The 23,826-nt window shown below is 38.9% G+C and overlaps 1 protein-coding gene and 1 pseudogene across 4 annotated transcripts in view; one reads left to right on the plus strand and one right to left on the minus strand.

Annotated features, from left to right (window-relative positions):
• LOC148740845 (uncharacterized) overlaps positions 1-23,826 on the plus strand; it is a 70,150-nt pseudogene that overhangs the window by 29,664 nt on the left and 16,660 nt on the right.
• The window catches only part of LOC111333682 (uncharacterized), a 26,045-nt gene continuing 2,440 nt past the window's right edge, over positions 222-23,826 (minus strand). For 2 of the 4 annotated variants that reach the window (XM_088731397.1, XM_088731412.1), the window contains exons 2-16: positions 21,970-22,374; positions 16,614-16,810; positions 15,911-16,130; positions 15,348-15,578; positions 14,750-14,974; positions 14,397-14,675; positions 13,570-13,714; positions 12,747-12,958; positions 12,128-12,312; positions 11,327-11,407; positions 10,882-11,007; positions 10,160-10,371; positions 9,606-9,646; positions 9,063-9,159; positions 222-8,088 (exon numbers count right to left, since the gene is read on the minus strand). In XM_088731397.1, coding sequence (XP_088587523.1) covers positions 7,908-8,088; positions 9,063-9,159; positions 9,606-9,646; positions 10,160-10,371; positions 10,882-11,007; positions 11,327-11,407; positions 12,128-12,312; positions 12,747-12,958; positions 13,570-13,714; positions 14,397-14,675; positions 14,750-14,974; positions 15,348-15,578; positions 15,911-16,130; positions 16,614-16,810; positions 21,970-22,374 — 2,837 coding nt within the window. In that variant the 3' untranslated portion in view covers positions 222-7,907. The remainder of the gene's footprint in view (positions 8,089-9,062; positions 9,160-9,605; positions 9,647-10,159; positions 10,372-10,881; positions 11,008-11,326; positions 11,408-12,127; positions 12,313-12,746; positions 12,959-13,569; positions 13,715-14,396; positions 14,676-14,749; positions 14,975-15,347; positions 15,579-15,910; positions 16,131-16,613; positions 16,811-21,969; positions 22,375-23,826) is intronic. The other 2 variants (XM_088731411.1, XM_088731405.1) reach the window with 2 other exon arrangements.

Below are 23,826 nucleotides of genomic sequence, written 5' to 3' on the forward strand. Positions count from 1 at the left end.
CTTGGTGAAGTATTGGTAGATATGGTATTAGTTTTGTTCAAGCTTCTTTCTTTTCTTTTTTTTCAGAGGGGTACCCTTGAACAGCCAAATCTGCACTAAAATATGTTCAAATTTTCTGCTTTTTTTCAATGACAACATTTCTGGCAAATTTTACAGCAATCCAGGTGAAACAAAATTCTCACAAACTACCAAGTATACACTCTTGAACAATAACAACATAATTAGTGTGACTCTTCTTTATTACATTTTCCATAGCATTATTTAACGTGACATATGCTAATGAGTAAAAATTGTGCAGATTTCTTGAGTTTTCAAAAAAAAGTTAAAAAGTTCTCGCAGAGCCTGATGTAAAACGAAATACTTGATACTTTACGCAGAGGTATTGTCTTTTCCTCTACTATAAAAAACTTCTGGGTATCGCAATAGTTTGAGAGAAATACGGAGGTTTTACTGGTCACCAGTTGCTCACCGATCGTATTACTGACTTAAGATAATATTACAATTCATGACGATTGGTTACATTTCCTGGGTACTTTTGAAATAAATTGCAAGAAAAACTTCTCAATATGAGATTCTAACCTCCTCTGTACATTGTTACGTTTCCACGGGATTATATCTGCCATAAAAACGTCCAAAAGTGCACATTCCGTTGCCGTTCGGAAAGACTGAGGGCTGCGATAAAACACAAGCTGCGACTTATTCCTCAGATTTGGTGTTGTTGAGAAGGCCAGTACTCTAATGCCCATTTTCATATTTAAATTGACAACATAAAGATTTCGACAGAACGGCCATAACTCAACCACGACTCTTTCACTTTTTATCCGCCATATTGCCTCATGCACCTGCAGTGAGAAACTGACCTGCGGTAAAAAAGTGATTTGTGTAATCAACGGTAAGTGTTCTTTTGCTGGATGCTTTCGAAGACGGTTTGCTTTGATGTCATTTACAAATTTCGTATTTTTACATTGTCTGGCAAAGGGCAAGCTTTTCTTAAATTTATTTCATAGCATTATAGGGTGATACAAAGAGCTCTTCGAGATACAATGAAATATATGAAGTTCATATATTTTGTACTGCGGTATTAGATACATATGATGCACGATCCTCGCAGTAGATAGCGCTATTTAAGCAATAGCGAAAATCAGACCTGAAAAAAATCAGGCCTGTACGGGACTCGAACCACTGACCCGTGAAAGCGATAAATTATCACTTTCACGGGTTTATTACGAATCAACTTAACGGCCTGCTCCCAGTTGGCTTGTCAGCTCAATTGGTAGAGCGCTGCACTAGTATCGCAGAGGTCAGTGGTTCGAGTCCCGTACAGGCCTGATTTTTTTCAGGTCTGATTTTCGCTATTGCTTAAATAGCGCTATCTACTGCGAGGATCGTGCATCATATGTAAAGAGCTCTTCGTTGTATACAATGATTAAGAGCCAAGACATCTTCCAATATCACATAACGTAAAAAGAAGTAGATCTGAAAATTGGTTGCAAAGCCCCGTGTGTGGAGATGGGACGAAATTTCAGAAAAATGTGGTTATTCTTATGGAGTGCCCTTGGAGAGCACGCGTGACAACGAGCATTGGTAACAAGTATCTCCGCTTTAGCTGGCTTATTAGCTCCGCTCCATCTTTTTCTCGACGGTCTGAAAGTTCCTTCTATAAGTTCACAGCCTGAAAAATTTTCTCTCGCATGGACTCTAGTTCTCCTCTCTCAACAAGGGCATCGAATATATCTTCTTCCTCTAACACAGTCTTCTTTTTTAAAGAAAGCTTCCCACTCTAAGCGACCGATGCGAGACGTGAAAAGTATGATGTAACTTGTTGCACGCTGAGCCAGTCTCTAAAAGAAAACAATCTTACGCCATCTGGTCCACGAAGTGACTTCAAGTTTGAGGCAACAACGGCAGGGCCGCTCTTCTTTCCTCTCTCTTATCCATCGAGAACAAGTTAAGGGGGTACTCTTTGACATATTCTGAAAATCGCCCGGTCTTCTTATTTTTCTTCAAGGCCCAACCAGGCTCGCGGTGGGGTACTCCCTACACTCGCTCTTCTTGGCTAGATCCTTCAAGGTTCTTTTTTACATCGAATATACGAAGGCCGTATTTTGATGCATGCTTTAGTCCACTTACGCTTAATACTGTCATGCATGGAATCCTTTCGAGTGTGAAAAATGTGCTTGCCAAAGTCCTGGTGGTTTTGCAAAGCTGCGGTCGTTTCGAATAACTTGATGCAACCTGCTTGAGAGCAACTGAATTCATAATGTTCACTTTTGTTTTCCTTGGATTTACCATTTTTGTACAATAAGCCAGTTGACACATGCGAAGATGTGAACGGCTCAATGACCTCCAATCGGATACTTCTATGGCTGGTCTCCCTCTTCATCAGCTTATCGTAACGAACGAACTTTCCTTCTCCACCATTATGCAGATCCTGTGCGCTAGTGTTCACCTTTACAACTGATGCACGGCAAATTCTAACTCTGGAGTAAGAATCTATTGCTTTCTTCATATCTTCTGCCTTCTCAACATCATTTCCTACATTGACGCACTGGCGTATATGACTTTTCAAAGGACAAATACGGTGATTGCATATATCTTTGCCACTATTTGATTCACTGAAGTCGTATCGGCTTGTAGTTACACCTGTACGTTGACTGATACCAATGAATACTTAGCAACAAAAGAGCACAGTGATAACATCCAGCGTTATCACTACATGACGTGCAAACACCTCGAAAATCTCAGGGTGACTTCCTCTTTATTTCCGTAAGCGTGCTCACATAAACATATGCAACAGCAAGCAAGTTCTTCTTCTTTCTAAGGTTTTGACTACAGTTTAAATACCTTACTAATCTTTCCAAGTCGACGAAAACGACTTCTTATGAAGTAAGTTTACATAATCGACGTTTTCTCAGTGGTTTTGAAAGAGGAAGACTATAGGAACATGGTATCAATAATCGTTCACCTAAAGTGAAGGTCTCTTGATGACAATACCAGTTCTAATTCATGAAGAACATTCTGGATATTGTTGCAGCTTTGACATGACTTCGTGTGCTCATGCTCACAGTGATGATCTTCAGGGTCAGACGTGAACCCAAATATCCAGCAATGATCAGCACGCTGGTTTTCTTCAGTAACGTGGATCTGGAGGTTTGTTTTAAGGTATTTTTTACCAGCTTTGCCAGCTTTCAAGCGATCTTTAACATCTTGAACCCAGGCTGATCATTTATCTTTAAAAAGACATGCTAATGTTACCACTCATTTTCTTTTATTTACAAATATTTAAGATAAAGCCTCTCATACATGCTCAATTGCTTTAAGAGGCCAGGCGTTTGTTAAAATTGCACAAATATATCCTTTAAAAAAGTGGTCTCGACAAACCTTAAAGAAGAAATAAAAATTCGAAAAATTAAATCGGCCTAGGAGGTCGGGCAGTTTGAGTGTTAAAGGTACACTGAAAAATAGCATTATATAGAAACACGATGGGAAGATACAGCCCTCTCGGGGACAAAACTTACATTAATCTGAGCTTGCCTAACTTTCCTGGCCTGTTTACTACGTCTTCGAGTGTATCGAAGGCTTTCGATCTCTCTGTAGCGACGTTGTCAAGTCCTGCCAAAGACTGCTTTTGTGATGTTGCACAAATTTATACAATAATGACATTTTGTTATATTTTCCTCTTCGTGTTCATATTTCTCTGCCTTTCTCATCCCCAGCTTTTGCTCTTTGAAATCCCCACCTTAATCTGCCTTAAGTAATTTTCAGTTAAGCAAGCCGAAGAGGTAGTTTAAACTAAGAAACATGACACAATGCATATAATGATTTCTTCGTGATATCATTTACGTGAGTTAAAAGAGTATAAAAACCCTAAAAGTTTTCTTTCTTCTTTCGCTCTTCTTCTGATTTTGAATCAGGATTATGTTTTCATACGTACCTGTAAAATACTAAAGAGGGTTGACCTCCCAAGGGAAAATAAACCGGTTTGACAGTACTGCTGGTATAAGTCCACAATCCTTGAAGCAATAACTGTCCTAACCACGTTTGGAATCTCTAACTTCTCCTCAGCGTTTTTGTTCCGTACGAAATTTGGTCTGCTGATAAAATGTAGAGCTGCAGCTGCAGCTCGAGGCTTGTATTAATGACATCTGTTGGTGGATGGTTTTCAATGAATTGAAACTTAATCAAGACAAGACTGAATTATTGGTTATTCACTCCAGTTATCGTTCCTGTCCTGTCTGTCGCTGTCCTGTCTCTGTGTTGGGGATGTTGATGTTGCTCCAGTGAAAGCCGCTTCCAATCTTGGCGTTCTCTTCGATGATACTATGTCTTTTAAATCACATATTTCTGATGTTTACAAGTCTTCCTTTTATCGTCTTAGGAGTATTTTGAGAATTAGAAAGTATTTGACCCGCGAAACCACTGAAATGGTTGTTCATGCTTTTGTCACCTCTAAACTTGACTATTGTAACTCTCTACTTTATGGACTTCCTAAGTTCCTTATTGCTAAACTACAATCTGTTCAGAACTCTGCTGCGCGTCTAGTTTGTAAGACTAGGAAGTTCGACCATATTACTCCGACTTTAATTGATCTGCATTGGCTTCCCATTAGGCATCGTATTGTTTCTAACATTCTTCTTTTAGTTTATAAATCTCTTAATGGTAAGGCCCCGTCGTATTTGTCTGATCTTTTAACTTATCGTAGGAGCTCTTATTCTTTGCGATCTGACGACCTTGTAGAGCCATCTTCACAAATGCGAAGTTATGGAGATCGATCGTTTGCATTATGTGCTCCTAGATTGTGGAACTCTTCGCCTTTTTCAATACGTACGGAGTTCTTATGTTGAAATTTTTAAAAGCGTTTTGAAAAATTGTCTTTTTAAAATGTTTCTTAGTGAATGTTAGTAAATGTAGTTTGTTTATAATTTATTTTCATTTGTTGTCAAGCGCCATGTGCGCTATAGAAATACTCTTTATTATTATTATTATTATTATTATTATTATTATTATTACAGAAAATGGTCTACTTTGCTTGAGTCCAGTCTTGCGAGTGAAGTGGTCTCCATCTGTGTCACTGGCTTACCAACCCCCCACCTTAGCGGCATTCCTTCTTGCCTCATCTACACTCCAAATGCTTAATCCAGGAATAAGCAGCTGAAGTTGTGCTTTAGTGTAATCGTTTACAAATACTGACAGGATTTGCCTTTTAGTAAACCGACTGTTGGCCTCTTTGTACAATTTAATCAGGCGCGATATTTCGCTAACACTAATAACTGCACTCTTTTGCCTCTCTCTTTTCTCCGTATAATTCATCAACTCTGAAAGTAATTCTATGGCTTGCCCCGGAGTAAGGCAATGCAAAGCCATTTCAACGATCTCTTTTCCTTCTGTCTGTAATATCCGGTTGTGTGCTTGGTGCAGCGTCCTTCCAAGGTATATTCAACTGGCGAACAACTGGATCTACCCTACCACAAGCACAAGGAGCTGAGCCGATAAACTCCGTCAATCAGTAATTCAGACTTTGCTGAATTATTGAATTCGTGTGACTAACTGAACCACTTTTGAGATTAATATAAACCTGAAGTATTTGTGTTTCTCTGTTCCCTCTTTCTTCTAAATGTAATTTCTGCACTTAATGTATATACCTAGAATTTAAAAAACAAGAACTCCCCAGTAAACTTGAATCTCTTTGGAAATGTCAAACAAAATCCCTCTTTCAGGCTTAGCCCTGTTTCGGACATGAAGTGGATGATAGCATTTTGTAACTGATCTACTCCAATTCTAGATAGTGCCAAAAATATCTCTGTGCAGGGGGCGGATTGTGATCGTTTCACCATCTTCATCAAATAACCCAGCTCTCAAAAGTATCAGCTGCCATTCACCTTTGATGTTTGCTTGAGATGTTTTCAACCGTTGAAGTTGACTGGTTATATCTCTCCTGTAACTACGGAGTGCTAAGTACTCTTTGATGTTACGATTGTGCTTCGAATTGCCACATGATATCGACGAGTGTTTCGAAAACGAGCAAGTTAGACTTGCAGCCATAGAAGAAAATTTTAAGCCAGCATCTGACCCTGTCTTGTACAATATAGGTTAGCAACTTCGTGTATGAATTCAAATGTTCTTACAGCTGTACTGAACTTTCGCGCTTTCCCGCCAAAGCAATCTACATAGGGAAAAATCGCAGACCTCTTGGTTCGCGGGCTCGAAGCAAAGATGGTGGTAAGTAGAACACTATCAACAAATGTTTTTAAGTCGTAGTTTCTACCCCATTATAAGACGCATGAAGACACTCGAAAAAGATATTTTCCGTCCTTCAAGCAAAAGAAATAGCATTTTTGGAAACGAAAGTTACTTTTGATCGTTCTAATAGCGGGAAAATATTAACGAGACAGGTTATGACTTATCGAGCTACACGACGAAGTAACATCATTTCGTCGAAGAGAGAAGATTTTTTACAGGGATCACAACGGGAAAACTATTCCCTTTAGCCTTTCTCAGCCACAGAGGTATGTTTTTCAAGTGTCATGTTGTGTTTTTGAGCGATCAATTAAGTATCCTGTTCCGTATATTTATTGGCAATTTTTAATAAAACGATTGTGTTGGCTCATATTTTGTCATAGTTCCGAGGCTGAAGTGTCCATAATTTAAAAAGCGTACAAAAAAACTCTAGGTTATTCTCTTAACAGAACCTATATTAGATTTCTTGTAAGGTTTGCGATAAATTTTAGAAATAATTTTAAAAATGCAATATTTTTCTAACCTCCAGAAAAACGTTGAACTGTCCTTTGGTTAGTACACGATCACGAGAAGTAAAAAGCCTCAATCTTTCTGGTTTATACGTGTATTCGAAGTTAAATCATTCAGTTAGACCGCCGGTTACTCATTTATCACTCACGTCGTAAATTATTGATGACCGAGACATCTAAACTACAGGAAATTTCGGCCTTCTATAACAGTAAAAATGATCTCCCGAGGGGACCCCCCCTCGTATACACAAAGAAAAGGAGCTTGGACCCCAATCATTACATATTTGAAAATAGTGCACCCAAGTACACTTACTTACCCACAGAATATGATCCAATTCTGTGTTCTAGCCTGTAGCACCTTCTGCATGGTTTGCATGGTTTTCTCGTGGACAGCCTCTTAATCCACCATTTTCTATACTATCCAAATTTCCATCTTGATCTATCATCCAAGTGATCCGAGTAATTCAAATATACTGATGGGTCCTTAAAGGGTCCTTAAAATATCGTGGCAGTTTTCTTACATTATCTGTTGTTATTATGCATATTATGTTTGCCGTTGTTATTTTAAATTTGAAATATTTCACAGGAATAGTTAATTTGAACTATGATTGGTCTAGGTGTTTCCTTTCCTTTTGTTATTCAAACTTTCTTTCTTAGGAATTAGCATATATATATATATATACTAATGTATTTTGTTTTCTCTCTCTGTTGTTGTAACCGTTTATTTGGATGAGATCGGAAAAAAAGAAGCAGAAGTTTGTTTTAATCGTGCAAAAAACTTCATTATCAGTGGTTTATTCTGAGTAGTTAAATTTTTTTAAAGGTTTCTCGCATTTTTTCTCGCGAAATATTTGTTTGTAACTGGGACCGTCAATGGCTCTCGCGAGTCCTTCACACGGAAGGCCTAAAGCCGTAGAACAAACGAAAAACTTCAACCTGTGGAATGACGGGAAGGATAGTCATAGCATTAAAAATCTAGCTAATAGCCAATTTTCAGAGATTTTGTTGCATGAAAGCTTAAAACTTGAAGTGTTTACGGGCCTGCATGACTCCTGCCATTTGCAAGCGATTTTAAAACACTCCCACCTTCAGAAATGTAAACAAAAAACAAAGGTGCGGTTGACTTGGATCCTTTAAGCTCTAACGAATTTTCTAATGTGTTTATTCCGTTTCCTCGGAAGTCTCAAGGGCAGCACTGTACCATGGACTTGTTTCATCGTAATTGTTTAAGTCGCAATATGGTACGTCCTTGGTCATTATCTCCTCCAGTCTGCCAATCAACCCAGAGAAACTGGGGCGAGTTGTTGGATCTTCCCTCCAGCATTCAGTCATCAAATCATATCTAAAACAGGAACAAGAAATGACGTATTATTCAAGATAAAAAAACAAAAGTTAAAAAATCATCTTACTAAGAAAAACTAGAGGTTGACCCTATGATGTTTCCTTAACTTCAGTAAAAGATAAAAACAGGCTCAGGCTCCCAGGGCTGTAGCCCTATTTCAGGACAAAACGAGGCGAGTTTCAAGCGCCGAAGGCGCGACCCGCTAGAGGGGTCTGGGGCATGCCCCCCAGAAAACTTTGAAATCTAGAGGTTTAGAAATGCTCTTTTAAGGATTTTCCGGGGCATTTTTCTTCAGAAAAGTCAATCTTTAAGAAAAACATTAAAAAAGGCCAAAATTAAGACGAGGCAATTGCCTCGTCTTGCCCCATGCTAGCTACGGCCCTGGCTCCCAGCCTAAACAACAGATCCTGGTAGACTATTCCAGTCCAGTACGATTCGGATAGGAAAAGAATCTTTATATGGATTACACTTTGCTGGATTAAAATAAATAATATATAGAACTTTAAAAGTGGAAAAAGCCATTGTGATTGAGTTTCATCGCAGATTGACTAGTTTCCTTGATTTCAGGAGTGCCAGTTGATCTTTTTGTCTTATCGTCCGGGTGAAAATATTTCTGAAGGACTTTATGGGTGACAGTTACCGAAGCTTGAATAAGCTAAGCGGAATTCATCATCAGAGTCAAACAAGCAGTTGTTAGTCAATCAAATTTAAAAAGGTCTTGTCTGCGAGAGGTGTGAATGTCAGCAAAGTAACTGAGCGAAAAAAGTGAATTAAGACAAGATAAAGGCCAAACCCAAAAAAAATTGAAAAACAAAAGAAAAAGACTAAAAAGACAAATGAGCAACCGAGGGAATACAATCAGTCATAGTAAGAGCAAACACAATTAATCAAGACAAAGGCAAATATAAAAATGATTTTTTAAAAAAAATCTTCCCTCAAAATGCTGGAGACTGTCGCACAGTCATGCTACTTACACTTCATCAGAGCACATGTCAGGCCTTCCCATAAGATAACCTGTCCTTAGTAGCTTACACAATTGTGAATTAGTTAGCGTTGGGTAGGGAACTCCTCCTGTGTAGAATAGACGAAAATCATTCCAGAAATGCAAAGTAAACAAATCCACCTGTTACTGAAGCAAAAGGTTTTCAGTAAAGCTATGTAAAGGATGCCGAATTCTTCGTTGATTTTACTAAGCACACGACACGGTCTCGATCTCTTTTTATATAAGCATAATGGTAAAAGGTTCTAAAATAATGCACTTACGGCAAGTTTGATACAAAGCAGCGAGAGAAAACCATGGGAAATTATTTTCTCTTAAAAGCAAGAAATACCAATGTCATATAAGTACTTGCAATGCTTAGAACAAATAACACAATTGTATGAAATAAGCTTTTACCTTTACGCTGCATTTCATTACAACAAGATGGCTTTATTTGTCATGATGAGAAAAAAATCAGCCGGTTCGAAATGGACAGACATACTGAAATACAGAAGCTGAGAAATCAAAGAGAATTTACCCATTGTGGCCATTTCCCATAAAAGCACCCCATAGGACCATCTGTGTAAAAAAAAAAAAGGTATCTTTAGAAGAATACATTGAATATATCAACAAAGTTGAAATGGTAAATTGGCCACCGCTACGGTTATAAAAGCTTGCGTTTCGAGCGTTAGCCCTTCGTTCGAAACATCAGCTTTTATAACCGTAACGGTGGCCAATTTACCATTTCAACATTGTTGATATATTCAAATTATTTCGTTACCCCCACCGACGCAGCGCCTAACAGTTTCTTTAGAAACTATCAGCCTTTATTCATTTAGAAGAATACGATAATGCTTCTAATTCAAAGAAAGAAATGTCTTTCCAATTAATTCTACGATTGGTCGAATAAATTTTTGCCTCTTTTAGTTTTGTTTTTTCTTTTGTTTTGCTGTTGTTGTTGTTGTTTTTGCCTGTTTTGCTTTATTCATCCTTAATTTAGTCTTAATTCTAGTCCAATTTTACACACCTGATGATTTTTAAGGAAAAAAAAATTGTTTGGAAAAAAAACGTTACGCAGGAACATACACCTACACATCACTTTTGGTGGTAAAAACACTGTAATAGATCGATTCTGGAGCCATCCATTTGATGGGGAGTTTCTTTGTCTTTTTGATGGTGTAAACGTCCTCATATACTTGACGCATCAGCCCAAAATCTGACACTTTCACTCGATCATCATCACCAACCAGAACATTACGGGCTGCAAGGTCACGATGAACAAAACCTCTGTCGGCAAGATGGTTCTAGGGAATGCAAAAACAAAAAATGGTAAACTGCTTTTAAAAACTATTTAACATTGACGCGATTTTGAAAAATCTGAATGCATCCTTTTCTTTTTTTTAACATTCATTTGATCTTCACAACTGACTTTTCATATCGCAAGGATATTCAGCGGATTTGAGAAATAAACTTGAAATACGTTCTCTCTGGCAGTGCCCTTTGTACATCGCTACGGTGCAACATTTTAATGTCATTTCTTTTCATATTTTTTTCGGGAATGCTTTCGTACGAAAAACAGCACAGACGCTAAATTTACTTCAAATTTTTCTACTACAGTCTGCTGTTAAAATATTTTCCTTAACATTGTAATGCGCCGTTATCCGCCCTAAGAGGTAAACTTAAGGTCTCAGCGGTTCACGGGAATTTTAAGCAGAAAGTGCCTTTCGCCTCCTTCCTGACTTCCCCTCCCCCCTTCCCCCCTCCCTCCTCTCCGATGAAATAGTTTGAAATATCATTTAAAGAGTTAATGATACCATTCCTCTTGCTACTTGCGCGGCAAAAGAAAGCAGTTGTCTTGTGGAAAAGTCATTCTCTTCTACTTTGCCTTGTTCTGTAGTCTCAGTTGAAACCAATTGGGATGGCTTTATTTTCCCTTGCTGCTGAATCAATAGATATAGAAAAACGAAAGAGAGAGAAGAAAAACAGACATGTGACCAGTTTATTGAAAGGTTTTCATCGGGACCTGAGGGGCAGAACATAGATCCCGCTTTTGAGTGTTATGGAAAGAGTGTATAACTACACAAATATCAAACGAACAGTAAGCATCGCTGGAGGCTTACTAAACTGGATATTTTGTTTCTCATTTGCAAATTTTCCTTTTTACCTAATTTTTTCTCCATCAGTTACACTTTTACGCACATTTCCAATATACTATAGATTTAATGAGCGCATTTTTAATTTTTTGCTAGACCTACTCACTTGGCATTGATTGCTCTGTGGTTCTCTTTCCTCGTAAGAATTCTCTGCTCCTTTTTCTTCTGTGGCCAGATACTGATTGATCTAAAGTACGATGAGTACAAGTTTTTTGAAAAATCAGAGGATTGCACGAGAAGAGAGTGGAAGAAAAACAAAAACTAATGGGCAACTTTCAAAATGTAATGTTTTTTTAATACGATATCAAGCCCTGCGTCAAGTACATGTCATAGCTACCCCGAACATCTCAAACCTATGCACAGTCACGTACTTATCTGTCTCTTTGGATTTTAACTATGAATTCAACCGCGATTGCATTTGTTTATGAGTGAAATGTGAACGTAACACAAGATTATGTCGAATTTTGTTGTTGTTGTTGTTGTGTTTTTCTTCATGTAGGGGAAGGGGGCTGAAGAGTGCAGCTGGATCAGACTACATCAAAAGGATGAGTGAGAAAAGGGGAAAAATAGGCTTTGAAAGACCATATCATTTGAAGAAGCAAAAGTTAGTCAGAGTTATGACTGAAAAAGACCATAATTTGACCTTCAATCTTCTAATCCTCGTACAAAGACGAAAATTAAAGGAGTTCTAAAATTATAAGCTTGGAAAAAATTTTATGGGCCTGAATCCATGACTTCCGTATACTTGTTGGTCCGCCTCCAGCAAATGAGCTACGAAACCATATTTTGGGAGCGAGCTGGTAAATTTTACTGGTCCCTAATAGTAAAATATAATTGCTACTGAAAATTCTAGTTTAAGTAACTGAATTTGTATTTTACTGCATGAAAATGTTATCATTTTCCTCACCGATTGCCTTTTCTTTCGTAACCACTCTAACAAGTCACCATAGGGAACATACTCCAACACCAGGAATTTGTGCTTGCGCAGTGTGGAGCATCCAACAAGAGACACAATATTCGGGTGTGCAGCTAACAACTTCATCTGGGATATTTCATTAAGAAAGTCTAACACTTGCTCCTCGCTTGAATCAACTAGGGAAAACATCGAGGTACAAATTCTTAAAACATTTTTATTTCGTGGATTTCCCTTTTCGAGACGTGACGGCCTTAAAATGTTTATATCATACATTCTGTGTTAAAGGACCAACAAGGTTCAATTTTGGTTAATCAAAGGTCGTTGAAAATGGATAAAAAAAAATTTTGTAAATAAGGCTAATGAAATTTAGTTTCATAATCTCAAGATTAGACATGTATCTTGGATTCGTTATGGAAAGTTTCCTTTTTTATCTACTAACCAAATTGATAAGGTGCTTTCACATATGTTAAGTCTACATTGCAAAAACTATCACCTAATTTACACAAATTTGGATGTCTCAGCTATGTATGAGATGAAGTAAACCAGAAGTAGAAAAAAAGAATTTTGATACAAAAACCATCTTAAAAGTTTTAGTAGGATTTTAGAGTACCTTGGAGTTCTTTGACGGCTACCACCTGGATTGTGTTATTTTGGTGCACCTTTTCGACAGGGTAAAAAATTTCAATTCCTTGTCGTTTCTTAAGAGTGGCCTTATAGACCACACCAAAGGCGCCTCGGCCCAGCTCCTCTTCGTATTCTATTTCCTCAGGAAGAATCTCCCATTTATCAAGTGCAATGATTTCAAGTGCATCCCTCGCAGATCTGGAAAAAACAAACAAGCAAAGAAAAAACCATCAGATTACAGATGTCAAAAACAAAGTCAGTCTTTAAAGATAACTAGATGTAGCTCTTCCGTTGTCGCCAACTAATTGAGATTCTGACGGAGACCAAAGTTTAATAAAGGGCTATTATCTAGAACTGCCTATGAAGTGTCTTTTCAAGGCAGATCAACTTCTTGATTATTGGATGAAGATAACCTTCATGGCCAGAAACGTGAGCATCGGTGTTTGCATACAAAACTAATGTTCTGATAATTCCTATTGTCACAAAAAGAACGAAATCTAATGAAATAGATCTTTCATATATATACATGAAAGTTATTGTCTTTGTGTTTGACGTAATGAAAGAACTTCTGATTTACTCAACCAAGAGAAACAAAGTGTTGAATTAGAACTAAAGACGGTGATTTTAAAGTCTGGAAAGTATGCAAACTCACAGAAGTAAATCAATACGTTTTCAAACATCTATGGAGAGGGCTAAGGTGAGCTTGGATCAGACAAGCCTTGTATTCTTTACATTCGATGAATTCTTTGATTAGAGTGAAAAACTAATAGAACTAACAGGAAACGCAGTTATCAGCAAAAAGATGTCACCTTTCCATTTGTTTGCGTCTTGACTTTCTGTAGAACCAGAGGCCTGTAATAAAGCAAAGCAGTACCAAACCTGCAACAGTAGCCATTGATGCATAGGCTATCGTGTTGTTCGCTTTGAAGGGTTCTTCTTCCTGCGTCGCGGCTACTGCAAGAAAATATGGTGAATAATAATCTGCGTTTACAAGCTTTTCCGGTCGTAAGCGGGCATAGTATGGTTTCCTTCATTTTTTTTTTCTCAGCACGGTGTAGGTAAAAAAAAAATTCAAAAGGTTATTCCAGACACGTGCCTGTCTCCAAAATATGCCAAACCATGATTTTTAGAATGAAGAACTGCCGGGGAAAAACTTAGTTATAACGAGTTTGCTTGTGTAGGTGACTGAAATGGAACGCTTGTGGAATTAACTGCAAACGCCATAATTAAGCGAAATTCCAATCCTGCAAGTTTTCTATGCGAAGGCTGATAATTTCAAAAGAAACTGTTTGGGGCTGCGTCGGTGGGAGTAACGAAATAATTTGGATATATCAACAAAGTTGAAATGGTAAATTGGACACCGTAATGATTACAAAAGCTGACGTTTCGAGCGTTAGCCCTTCGTCGGAGGGCTAAAGCTCGAGACGTCAGCTTTTGTAATCGTTACGGTGGCCAATTTACCATTTCAACTTTGTTGATATATCCAAATTATTTCTTTGCGAAAGATCTTGAATTTTCCATCCTGAATTTAAATGCAGCTTTACTTTAAAATCTTCTTCTAAACTATGTGTTGACGACCCTCGAAGTTCAAACGGTAGCTAAACAAGCCGGAAGCTTTTTTTTTTTTCACGTTTACCTTCGTTGCAAAGATTCTTGCCACAACATCGCACCTGACAAGCATTACTTGATTCGTCGCAACCAGCGAGAAATTTTCCAGTGTTGTTACAGTGTAAGTTATTGGTGCATCCATACTCAAAGTGCTTAGTGACGCTGGATCCATCCTGTGAAGTCTGCTGCATCGAGGCATAGTAACAGCGATCATCCTTTGAACTCCTACAAACGTGTTCTTGGCGTCTCTTTTGGCATTCGTCGTGAGAAACCGTGCTGCTGCATTTGAAACAACTCAACTCCGATTCTATAATGAAAAAATTTGCTTCATTTAGATGCCCGAGGGATGCCTAGAGGGAAAAAATCTTAAGTTCAAATTACCTTTATTACACAAGTTATCGTCACAGCATTCCACAAATGATTTATCAGACGTGGCTTCGCAGTCTTTAGTTGTGGTGCATCCTTTATAAAATGTTTGGTAGTTACCACTGCTGGAATACCCGACTTTAACACAGCGGTTCCTCGGTAACGTACAGGTCACTTCTGTTTGTTTCCTGGCACAGTCAGCAAATGATGCATTGCTTGTGCAATGATAACAGGTGATATCTGAATAAAAAAATATTATATTTATATAGCCACATGATTTCTTTCTGCAAGGTAGTGGCAGACATTTTGCTAAGTGACGAACTGGTACAACAGTCTGCACCGATGAATTGTAGTTCATTTCAACCATTGCGAAAAAAAGAGAATCTTGAAAAATATCAGACCTCCTAAGGATTGAACCCACGCCACGCCTCTAACTTACGCGCTGTTACCAGAAGGACGATGAAACCAGATATTGAAAGGTAGAAAGGTTGGCCTCGATTTCGAAATTTGCCATCACATTGAACTATTAAAATCAACCTCTTTGGTCCTCTAATTATTTCAGGAACGTTTGGTATCCAGCTTTGCACTAAGGAGAAACATGAGTTACGTTTACCTTTGTTGCAAAGGTTGTTTTCACAGCATTCAACAGTGTCCTTCATTTCTTGTGTACACCGATCTGCTGATGTACAACCTTTGTAGAAAACAGCAGCTTGTTCATCGTTATCTTGAGTTGAATTCTTCTCTTTTGAGCAATAATTTTGTGGAAATGAACAGTTGACTACAACCTGTTGTGTTTCACAGTCGGCAAAAGAAGTCCCACTTGAGCACTGAAAACATGCAATACCTGGCAAAACAAATTATCATTTGATTGGTTTACACGTTGTGCCTGTGTAATTGGACAGTACGCGACATTAACGGCTGCTGTTGGCTTGATTATTGGAGTCGTTGTTTTCAAGGAAAAAAACTCCAATATGATGTTTTTAGGGAAAATTATTTTCTTAATAATTGTTTGATTTATTTGTTTGTGGCTGGCCCATTTCAGCGGCAAGCTGGTTTGTATGACAAGAGGACTTTATGATGCACCTGTGATCGAAAGATCACATGTACGATTACGGACCCTTTGGAATCTAGTCGGGAAGGCTTTCGCAATATTCTCGAAAATCATTTTGCACGTACCGTTAGCCGGCTGTTCACAGATGTACAGAAACCACCGATCGCACACCTGGTCTTTCCAAAATCCAAAATATTTTTCAGCACCCACGACCACGCAATCTTCCATATCGTCCCTGTTGTCGGGCTGCCTCGGTGCCCAACTGGTGAAGTTGACGGTACTGTTATCTACTTGCCATACAAATTTCCCTTCGTGTTGGATGTCGCTGAGGCCAATCCATACGTACTAGAGAAGAAAAATTCTTCTTTAGCTTGCGCTATCCATTTGGGTTTGACAGGACCCCATGCTCGGTACAAAATGTTTAGAAATATTTTATCTCATCAAAATGTTAGAAATATTTTATCTCATCCAAGCGATCCAATTTAAATTAGAAGATTAAGCAATACATAGCAGCTTGAAAGATTCTTATTTATTTATTCTTGCCTGGCGTAGAACTGCTACCATCGATTTCTCATGGAGGCCTGATGAAATGCTTGGGGGTAACCTAAAGAGGAACTGGCTTCCCATCCATTTGGGGGGGGGGGGGGAGGAGTGATGTTACTTCTAGCCCCTAGTCCCTCCACGTTGGGGAAAATGGGGTAAGCTTCGGCTGGGTGGGTGACTAAGATCAAGTGCTGGCTTGAATTTTAATTTAAAGATATCTATCAGCCGCTTCAACTATTCATTGATAACCTTCAGGGTTATTATCGGTAGTTGTACCAATATTACCTCGTTTGATGTTGTAAGTCCTGTGATGCGGAGGAACACGTTTAAAAAATTCTTCTCGGATGCATCGTCTATTTTTATCATGTATCCACCAGATTCACGACATTTTTCTTTTGCAACTTTCCAGGACGAAACAGATTCACTTCCTTTGTAACATGAAAAGCCATTAAAATACCAAGAAGAAGGACAGGGAAGTTTTCCTGTTGAGGAAGCAAGATCGAGTTGACAAAATACAGGTTTGTAGTCTGCAGCTACAGTTCTCTATTTAAATCTTTAATTGACACCAATATTCACAAGATGAAAGGATCGCAATAACTTATTACAACAATAAAACTCTGTTTCCTAATCTGGTTTATTGTTAAGAAAAATATAAACAAAGAAATTTTTAGTTGAACAAATGCAGACTTTTTTAAACAAATACCATAATAATCTTACTTCATGCAGTAAGGAAAGTGGCTAATGAGATCTTGGAGAAGAATGGGTTAAGTGGAGGTATACCTCAATTTTTCATTAGAAAGTGCAAAGTATTATTTTACATGTGTGGCAACTTAGAGCAAGGAAGTGTTTGTAAGCAGAGGAATAACTTCCTATCATTGATGGCAACCGTCTATCTCTGTATTGGATATATCAACAAAGTTGAAATGGCAGGTCCACATCAGCTTTTTGCTACGATTGTATTAACTTAACCTGCTTTACCAAATAAATGTACGTATGTAACTGAAATGGTAAATTGGCCTCCGTAACGATTACAAAAGCTGACGTTTCGAGCGTTAGCCCTTCGTCGGAGCGAATAGAGGAATTGTGTAAAGGCTGATAGTTTGTAAAGAAACTGTTTGGGGCTGCGTCGGTGGGGGTAACGAGATAATTTGAATAGATCAACAAAGTTGAAATGGTAAATTGGCCACCGTTACGATTCTAAAACCTGACGTTTCGAGCGTTAGCCCTTCGTCGGAGCGAATAGGGGAATTGTGGGTTGTGTGTGCTTTTAAAGGTAGAAAAAGGAGCTACGTGATTGGTGGGAATATGGCAACGAGAAAAACACGAATAAATTAGTGGAATGAAAAGCGTGCGTTGATACCTGTGGGAATTGGACTGCTGGTTTGAAAGATGAGCTTTTGTTCAAGAGTTTTCCGACTTTCCGTGCTACATAAGTGTAAGGAAAGACTGCAGATTGCCATGTGTTGCTTAGAATGGTTAGATAAATTAGAATGTCTAGCGACCGGTTTCGATGTGTCCTTGTCATTCCTCTCCACGTCGCGAAGGTGTTCTCCGAATCGGTCACCTAGTCTTGTGCCTGTTTCGCCGATGTAAATCTTTTTGCAAAAAGTGCAGGTTATGCAAAAGATTACATTGGCGGAGGTGCACGTGAAGTTATCGGTTATCTTAATGGATCGTTTGGGTCCCGATATTTTCTCAGTATTGTGAATGCAAGGACACGTTTTGCATCGTGCACGAGCGAATTTAAAAGTGCCTGGTTGGCCATTAGTCTGAAAAGAACTTCTGACCAAAAAACTGCCCATGTTTTTGTCGCGTTTGAATGAAATGAGCGGAGGCTGCGAAAAGATAAAGCTTGTCTCTGGATCGTTTTGAAGTAATTTAAAGTTTTTAAGAATGATGGATTAAACTGAGTGGTTGTGAGGGTGAAACGTGAGAGAGAATGGAATGCGGTCGGAATCTTCCTATTATGACGTTTGTAGTGCTGAATGTCGATCAATAAGTTGGGCGCGGTGGCAACCCGCTTGAACAACAGAATCAGAGCAACCACGTTTATCGAAAAACTGGCACACTGACTCTGATTTGTGGTGGAAATCAGAGTCATCACTACATAAACGACGAAGTCTTAGAAACTGAGAAAAAGGAATGGAATTCTTAAAGTGATATGGATGCGAAGACGAATACAACAAGTAATTATGCGAGTCTGTAGGTTTGTAATACACACTAATGCATAAACCGTTGCCTTCAATTGAAACTTTAATGTCTAAAAAGGATAAAGAATTGTCAGAAATTTCCCAGGTATATTTCAGAGCCGGGCGAAGAGAATTGACTGCGGTTATGAATTGAGTCAGCTCCTCTCTGGTAAAGGAGGTGGCGCCGATACAGTCGTCGATGTAGCGACCGTAAATTACAGGTTTGGAGCCATTGTATTGGCTGAAAAATTGGTGTTCGACAAAACCTACAAAAAAAAATTGGCATAGCTAGGTCCCATTTTGGTACCCATGGCTACACCATTGGTTTCTTTGAAAAAGTTGTCCCCGAATGAAAAACAGTTGAGTGTGAGCACTAGTTCGGCTAAGCGTAGTAGTGTTTCAGATTTAGGTTCCTTAACAGTACGTTAATCAAAAACTTGTTTAAGGGCCAGAAGACCTTCGCCATTAGGAATGACAGTGTAAAGAGACGTAATATCCATGGTGAAAAGAAGTTTGTTTTGGCCAAGGAAATTAAAGTCGCGAAAAATTTGAAGAGCGTGTTGGCTGTCTTTAATATACGATGGTAAAGTTTGGACAATGGGAGCCATAATTTTGTCTAGATAGCTGGAGATAAGTTCGGTAGGGCAACTGCAAGCCGAGACAATGGGCCGACCCGGGTTGTTAGGTTTGTGAATTTTAGGTAAAAAGTAAATACAAGAAGTTCTAGGAGTGGTTATGATGACATTTTTTGCTGTGGCCGGCAATTCTTGTTTAGTTATGAGTTGGTTGATCGTATTCTTGACGGAGTTTTCATAGGTGGCAGTGAGGTCTTTGTCGACCTTTTGATAAAAAGAGGTGTCACAAAGTTTCCGCAAAGCTTCTTTTTGGTAGAGGTCGGTGCGCCAAACAACGACTGAGCCGCCCTTATCGGCCGTTTTGATAACTATGTCTTTGCGTTTTCTAAGACTTTTTAGAGCCGACCACTCTTCAGAGGAGAGATTGGAAAATTTGGTAATACGATTGAAATTAAGTTTGTTGATATGGTTGCGACATTTTTTGATAGAAAAGTCTAATGATGTGAACTGGCCCTCCGGAGGAGTCCATTTAGACTTTCGAGTCTGAAGTGTTTCGAAAGTGTCTTTGTTCGAGGTGTTAGAATCATCCTCTTTGTCGTGAAAAAAGGCTTTTAATCCAACGCGGCGAAGGAATTTTTCTACGTCTTGTTTAATTGGGAATTCGTCCGTTGTTTTAGAAATGGGAACGAAATTTAAGCCCTTACTAAGGACGGATTTTTCTGAATCGGAAAGTGAGAGGTTTTCTGGAATGGTAACTACAGTTTTGAGGTTTTCTGGTGATGAGTGGTTAGCAATTTGGGGCTTGTTAGCTCAACTGGTAGAGCGCTGCACTAGTATCGCAGAGGTCAGTGGTTCGAGTCCCGTACAGGCCTGATTTTTTTCAGGTCTGATTTTCGCTATTGCATAAATAGCGCTATCTACCGCGAGGATCGTGCATCATACGTATCTAATACCGCAGTTCAAAATATATGAACTTCATATATTCATTCTAGCTCATTGGAGACCGATAAGTTGGTCAAGTTTTTGGGCCTTAATTTGGTTCAAATGATTGAAAAGTTTCGAATTGGTTTCCTGAATTTTGGCGCGGATAGATTGTAATTAAACTGCTGGACAGATTTTGGAAAGTTCAGAGCGGCAATGTAGGATTTTTTGGTGAGGTGATTACGTGTTTCGCACATAGCTCTAATGGTAATTCTCATGATGTTACGTGAAAAATGATTTTGGGAGCGCTTAATTTGCTGATGGTATTCTTTGGTGAATGAAGATGCATGAAAATTGGAGCGAAAACCCTTGGGAATAACTTTAGAGTGAGGGCAACGACCGACGAAGTTTATGTGGCTACAAAACCTAGTTTTGGCGAAAGTCAGAATGGCTAAACGGAATGCTAGATCTTTACTAATAGGGGGAAAAGGGAAGAGATAACTTACGATTTCCTGGCGTAGCTCTTTTGCGTAAATCAGAGTCATCACTACATACAGTTGTTTTGTCATTTCAAACACTACAATCGTTGATTTAATGCAGAGAGAGAACAATAGAATTTCATGGGGATCAGTGATTATTGTCGCGTACTGTCCAATTACACAGGCACAACGCGTAAACCAATCAAATGATAATTTTTTTTGCCAGGTATTGCATATTTTCAGAAACTGAGTTTCTAAGACTTCGTCATTTATGTAGTGATGACTCTGATTTCCACCACAAATCAGAGTCAATGTGCCAGTTTTTCGATAAACGTGGTTACCCTGTTTCTGTCGTTCAAGCGGGTTACCACCGCGCCCAACTTATTGATCGACATTCAGCACTACAAACGTCGCATAAGGAAGATTCCGACCGCATTCCATTCACTCTCACGTTTCACCCTTACAACCACTCAGTTAAATCCATCATTCTTAAAAACTTTAAATTACTTCAAAACGATCCAGAGACAATCACTATCTTTTCGCAGCCTCCGCTCATTTCATTCAAACGCGACAAAAACATGGGCAATTTTTTGGTCAGAAGTTCTTTTCAGACTAATGACCAACCAGGCACTTTTAAATGCCCTCGTGCATGATGCAAAACGTGTCCTCTCTTTTAGAACACTGATAAAATATCGGGACCTAAACGATCCATTAAGGTCACCGATAACTTCACGTGCACCTCCGCCAATGTAGTCTATTGCACAACTTGCACTTATTGCAAAAAGATATACATCGGCGAAACAGGCAGAAGACCAGGTGACCGATTCCGAGAACACCTTCGAGACATGGAAAGGAATGACAAGGACACATCCAAACCAGTCGCTAGACAATTTAATTTACCTAATCATTCTAAGCAACATATGGCAATCTGTGAAGGTGTAGTCTGATCGTCCGGGTGAGTGTAGTCCTGAGAAGGACTGTTGTCGGTGGTAGTGACTGACGTTTCGACAACCTGTGCGGAAGTCATCATCAGGGTCAAGTGAATGATTGTTATCAGTAGAATGTTCTTATTCCAGTTCGTGTGAAATGATCGGTTGGTTTTGCCGTGATGTTGCCCTGTTCCCACCAATAACGTAGCTCCATTTTCTGCCTTTAAAAGCACATAAAACCCACAATTCCCCTATTCGCTCCGACGAAGGGCTAACGCTCGAAACGTCAGCTTTTGTAATCGTTACGGTGGCCAATTTACCATTTCAACTTTGTTCATATATCCAAATTATTTCGTTACCCCGTACCGACGCAGCCCCAAACAGTTTTTTTAGAAAATATCAGCCTTTATCTCTGTACTGGCTACTGAGATATTTTGTTTGCCATTCTTTTTCGATTGTAACCATCGACTGTAATTGCGATCATTGCACTTTGCAAAACTTAATTCAAAACTTGAAATAAAACAATAATTAGAGATTTTTATGCCTACCTCTTGGCCTCTCGCAGAGGTAATCAAAAGTATAGGAGCACGGATAGTCATGCCATCGTCTTTCACTTATGCTGTGGGCAACACAATATTCTCCTCCAGTCGGTTGTCTCCTTCCCCAGTTATTGTAAACTGACCCATTGAATGGAGCACCATCACTCCAAGCAAATTCACCATCACCGAGCGAGTCATTCAAACCGATCCAAATTAGTTCACTTCCGATACCTGACGATATCTCATCGACAAAATCCATCTCCTTTTTGTTTACTATACTGACAAGGTCTCCGCCGAACCCTAAACACACTGAACGAGCATCACCCCAGCTAAGTTTCGTTGAGATAAGAAAGTTGGTCATGATCTTGTAGCATGAGCTGTCAAACGCTCTCCAGCCAGGAGGACAGTCTAAAGCTAAACCGAAACATGACAGAACAATCATTTAACGATACAATTTTTAAAAAAAAAGATTGACCACCATGCCGGAAACATTTGGAACTCAAAGCATTGGCTGCATTTATAGTGTTACGTGTTGAGTAAAGTCGTTCAGTCGTGGGAAATGTCAAGGAATGTCCTGGGTTAGTCTGCTAATGCACAATTAAGTAATGAGTGTATTGTCAAGACGCACACTAATTATTTCTCGACTAAACTCACATAATATGCCGTCAGAGCGTAACAAAAAAGTATGATTCTATGAGAACGGCCAATGTTTTTCTCTTTTGGTCGATAGCCGAAAACTTCGGCAGAAGGTTTTTCAACTAAATATGGTCAAGCTGTCAGCTCTCGTGTACCTAATGAGTTAATAGTTATGTAAAACAAGAAAAGCTCCCATCGGCAGTAACTATGCACCTGACAAAGGGCGTGCGCGTATCTTTTCTTTACATAATTTCACCAAGAATCCTTTTTATGCAGCAAAAATTTTCAAGTTATAATTATTGTTACGTAGAATTGATTTGAACGTAGAGTGATTATAAAATGGTTGCAACAATTTAAGTTTATTTCTTAATGATAATACGAAATATCGCGAATGCTTAAAATGGGCACTCTTTTTTACATTTACACAAGTTTGCTATTTAAACAAGTGCATTAATAGCAAATTAAACAAGTGCACTAATAGCTATTTCATCAAGTGCATTAATAGCTAACCGCCTCCCGGTTAGCTCAATGGGTAAAGCGCTGGACTGATGTGCGAGAGGTCGAGGGTTCGAGCCCCGGCCGCACTAACACTCAAGGTCTTAAAATAATTGAGAAGAATATGCTGCCTTTCTATAACATCAAGAAATGGTTTAGATATTCTAGTCTTCTCGGATAGGGACGAATAAATGGAGGTTCCGTTTCCTGCAGGGTTAGGGGTAGGAGACGTTAATTTCCCACGTACGAGATTACTGTTTGGTGGATGTCCTCCCTTGGGGTGGGATGGGTGGGTTGTTGTCTTGCGTTTCACACATGAGCCTCTGGCTCGGGCAATATGGATAACCATACCCCACGTAAAGACATTAAGCTTTGATTACTATTACTATTAACATTAATTACACTGCACGCGTTTTGTGAAAATAAAAAACGTAGCGTGACATTTCAATTTCTTGAAATCCTACCGATTAGAATCATCTCTCTTTCCTTTGACAACTTGGCTAAAAATATTTTTAATCTCCATGTATCGAAAAAAAAGGAAAGAAAAGAACAAATAAAAATGTGCAAATGACGACTAGTCGATCGCAACACAGCAAATGGTTGGTTATCGAAGGGTGGCGTGCATATTTAAAATATTAAAAGAAGAAAATTGTGTTAAATGAGGAAGAAACGGTATATCGTGTTTCCTGGATTTCAATATGGTGCAATGTGGTGCAATGTTGTTCAATGTTGTGC

The sequence above is a fragment of the Stylophora pistillata genome, chromosome 1 (assembly GCF_964205215.1).
Source record: "Stylophora pistillata chromosome 1, jaStyPist1.2, whole genome shotgun sequence".
In the NCBI taxonomy this organism is placed as follows: Eukaryota; Metazoa; Cnidaria; class Anthozoa; order Scleractinia; family Pocilloporidae; genus Stylophora; species Stylophora pistillata.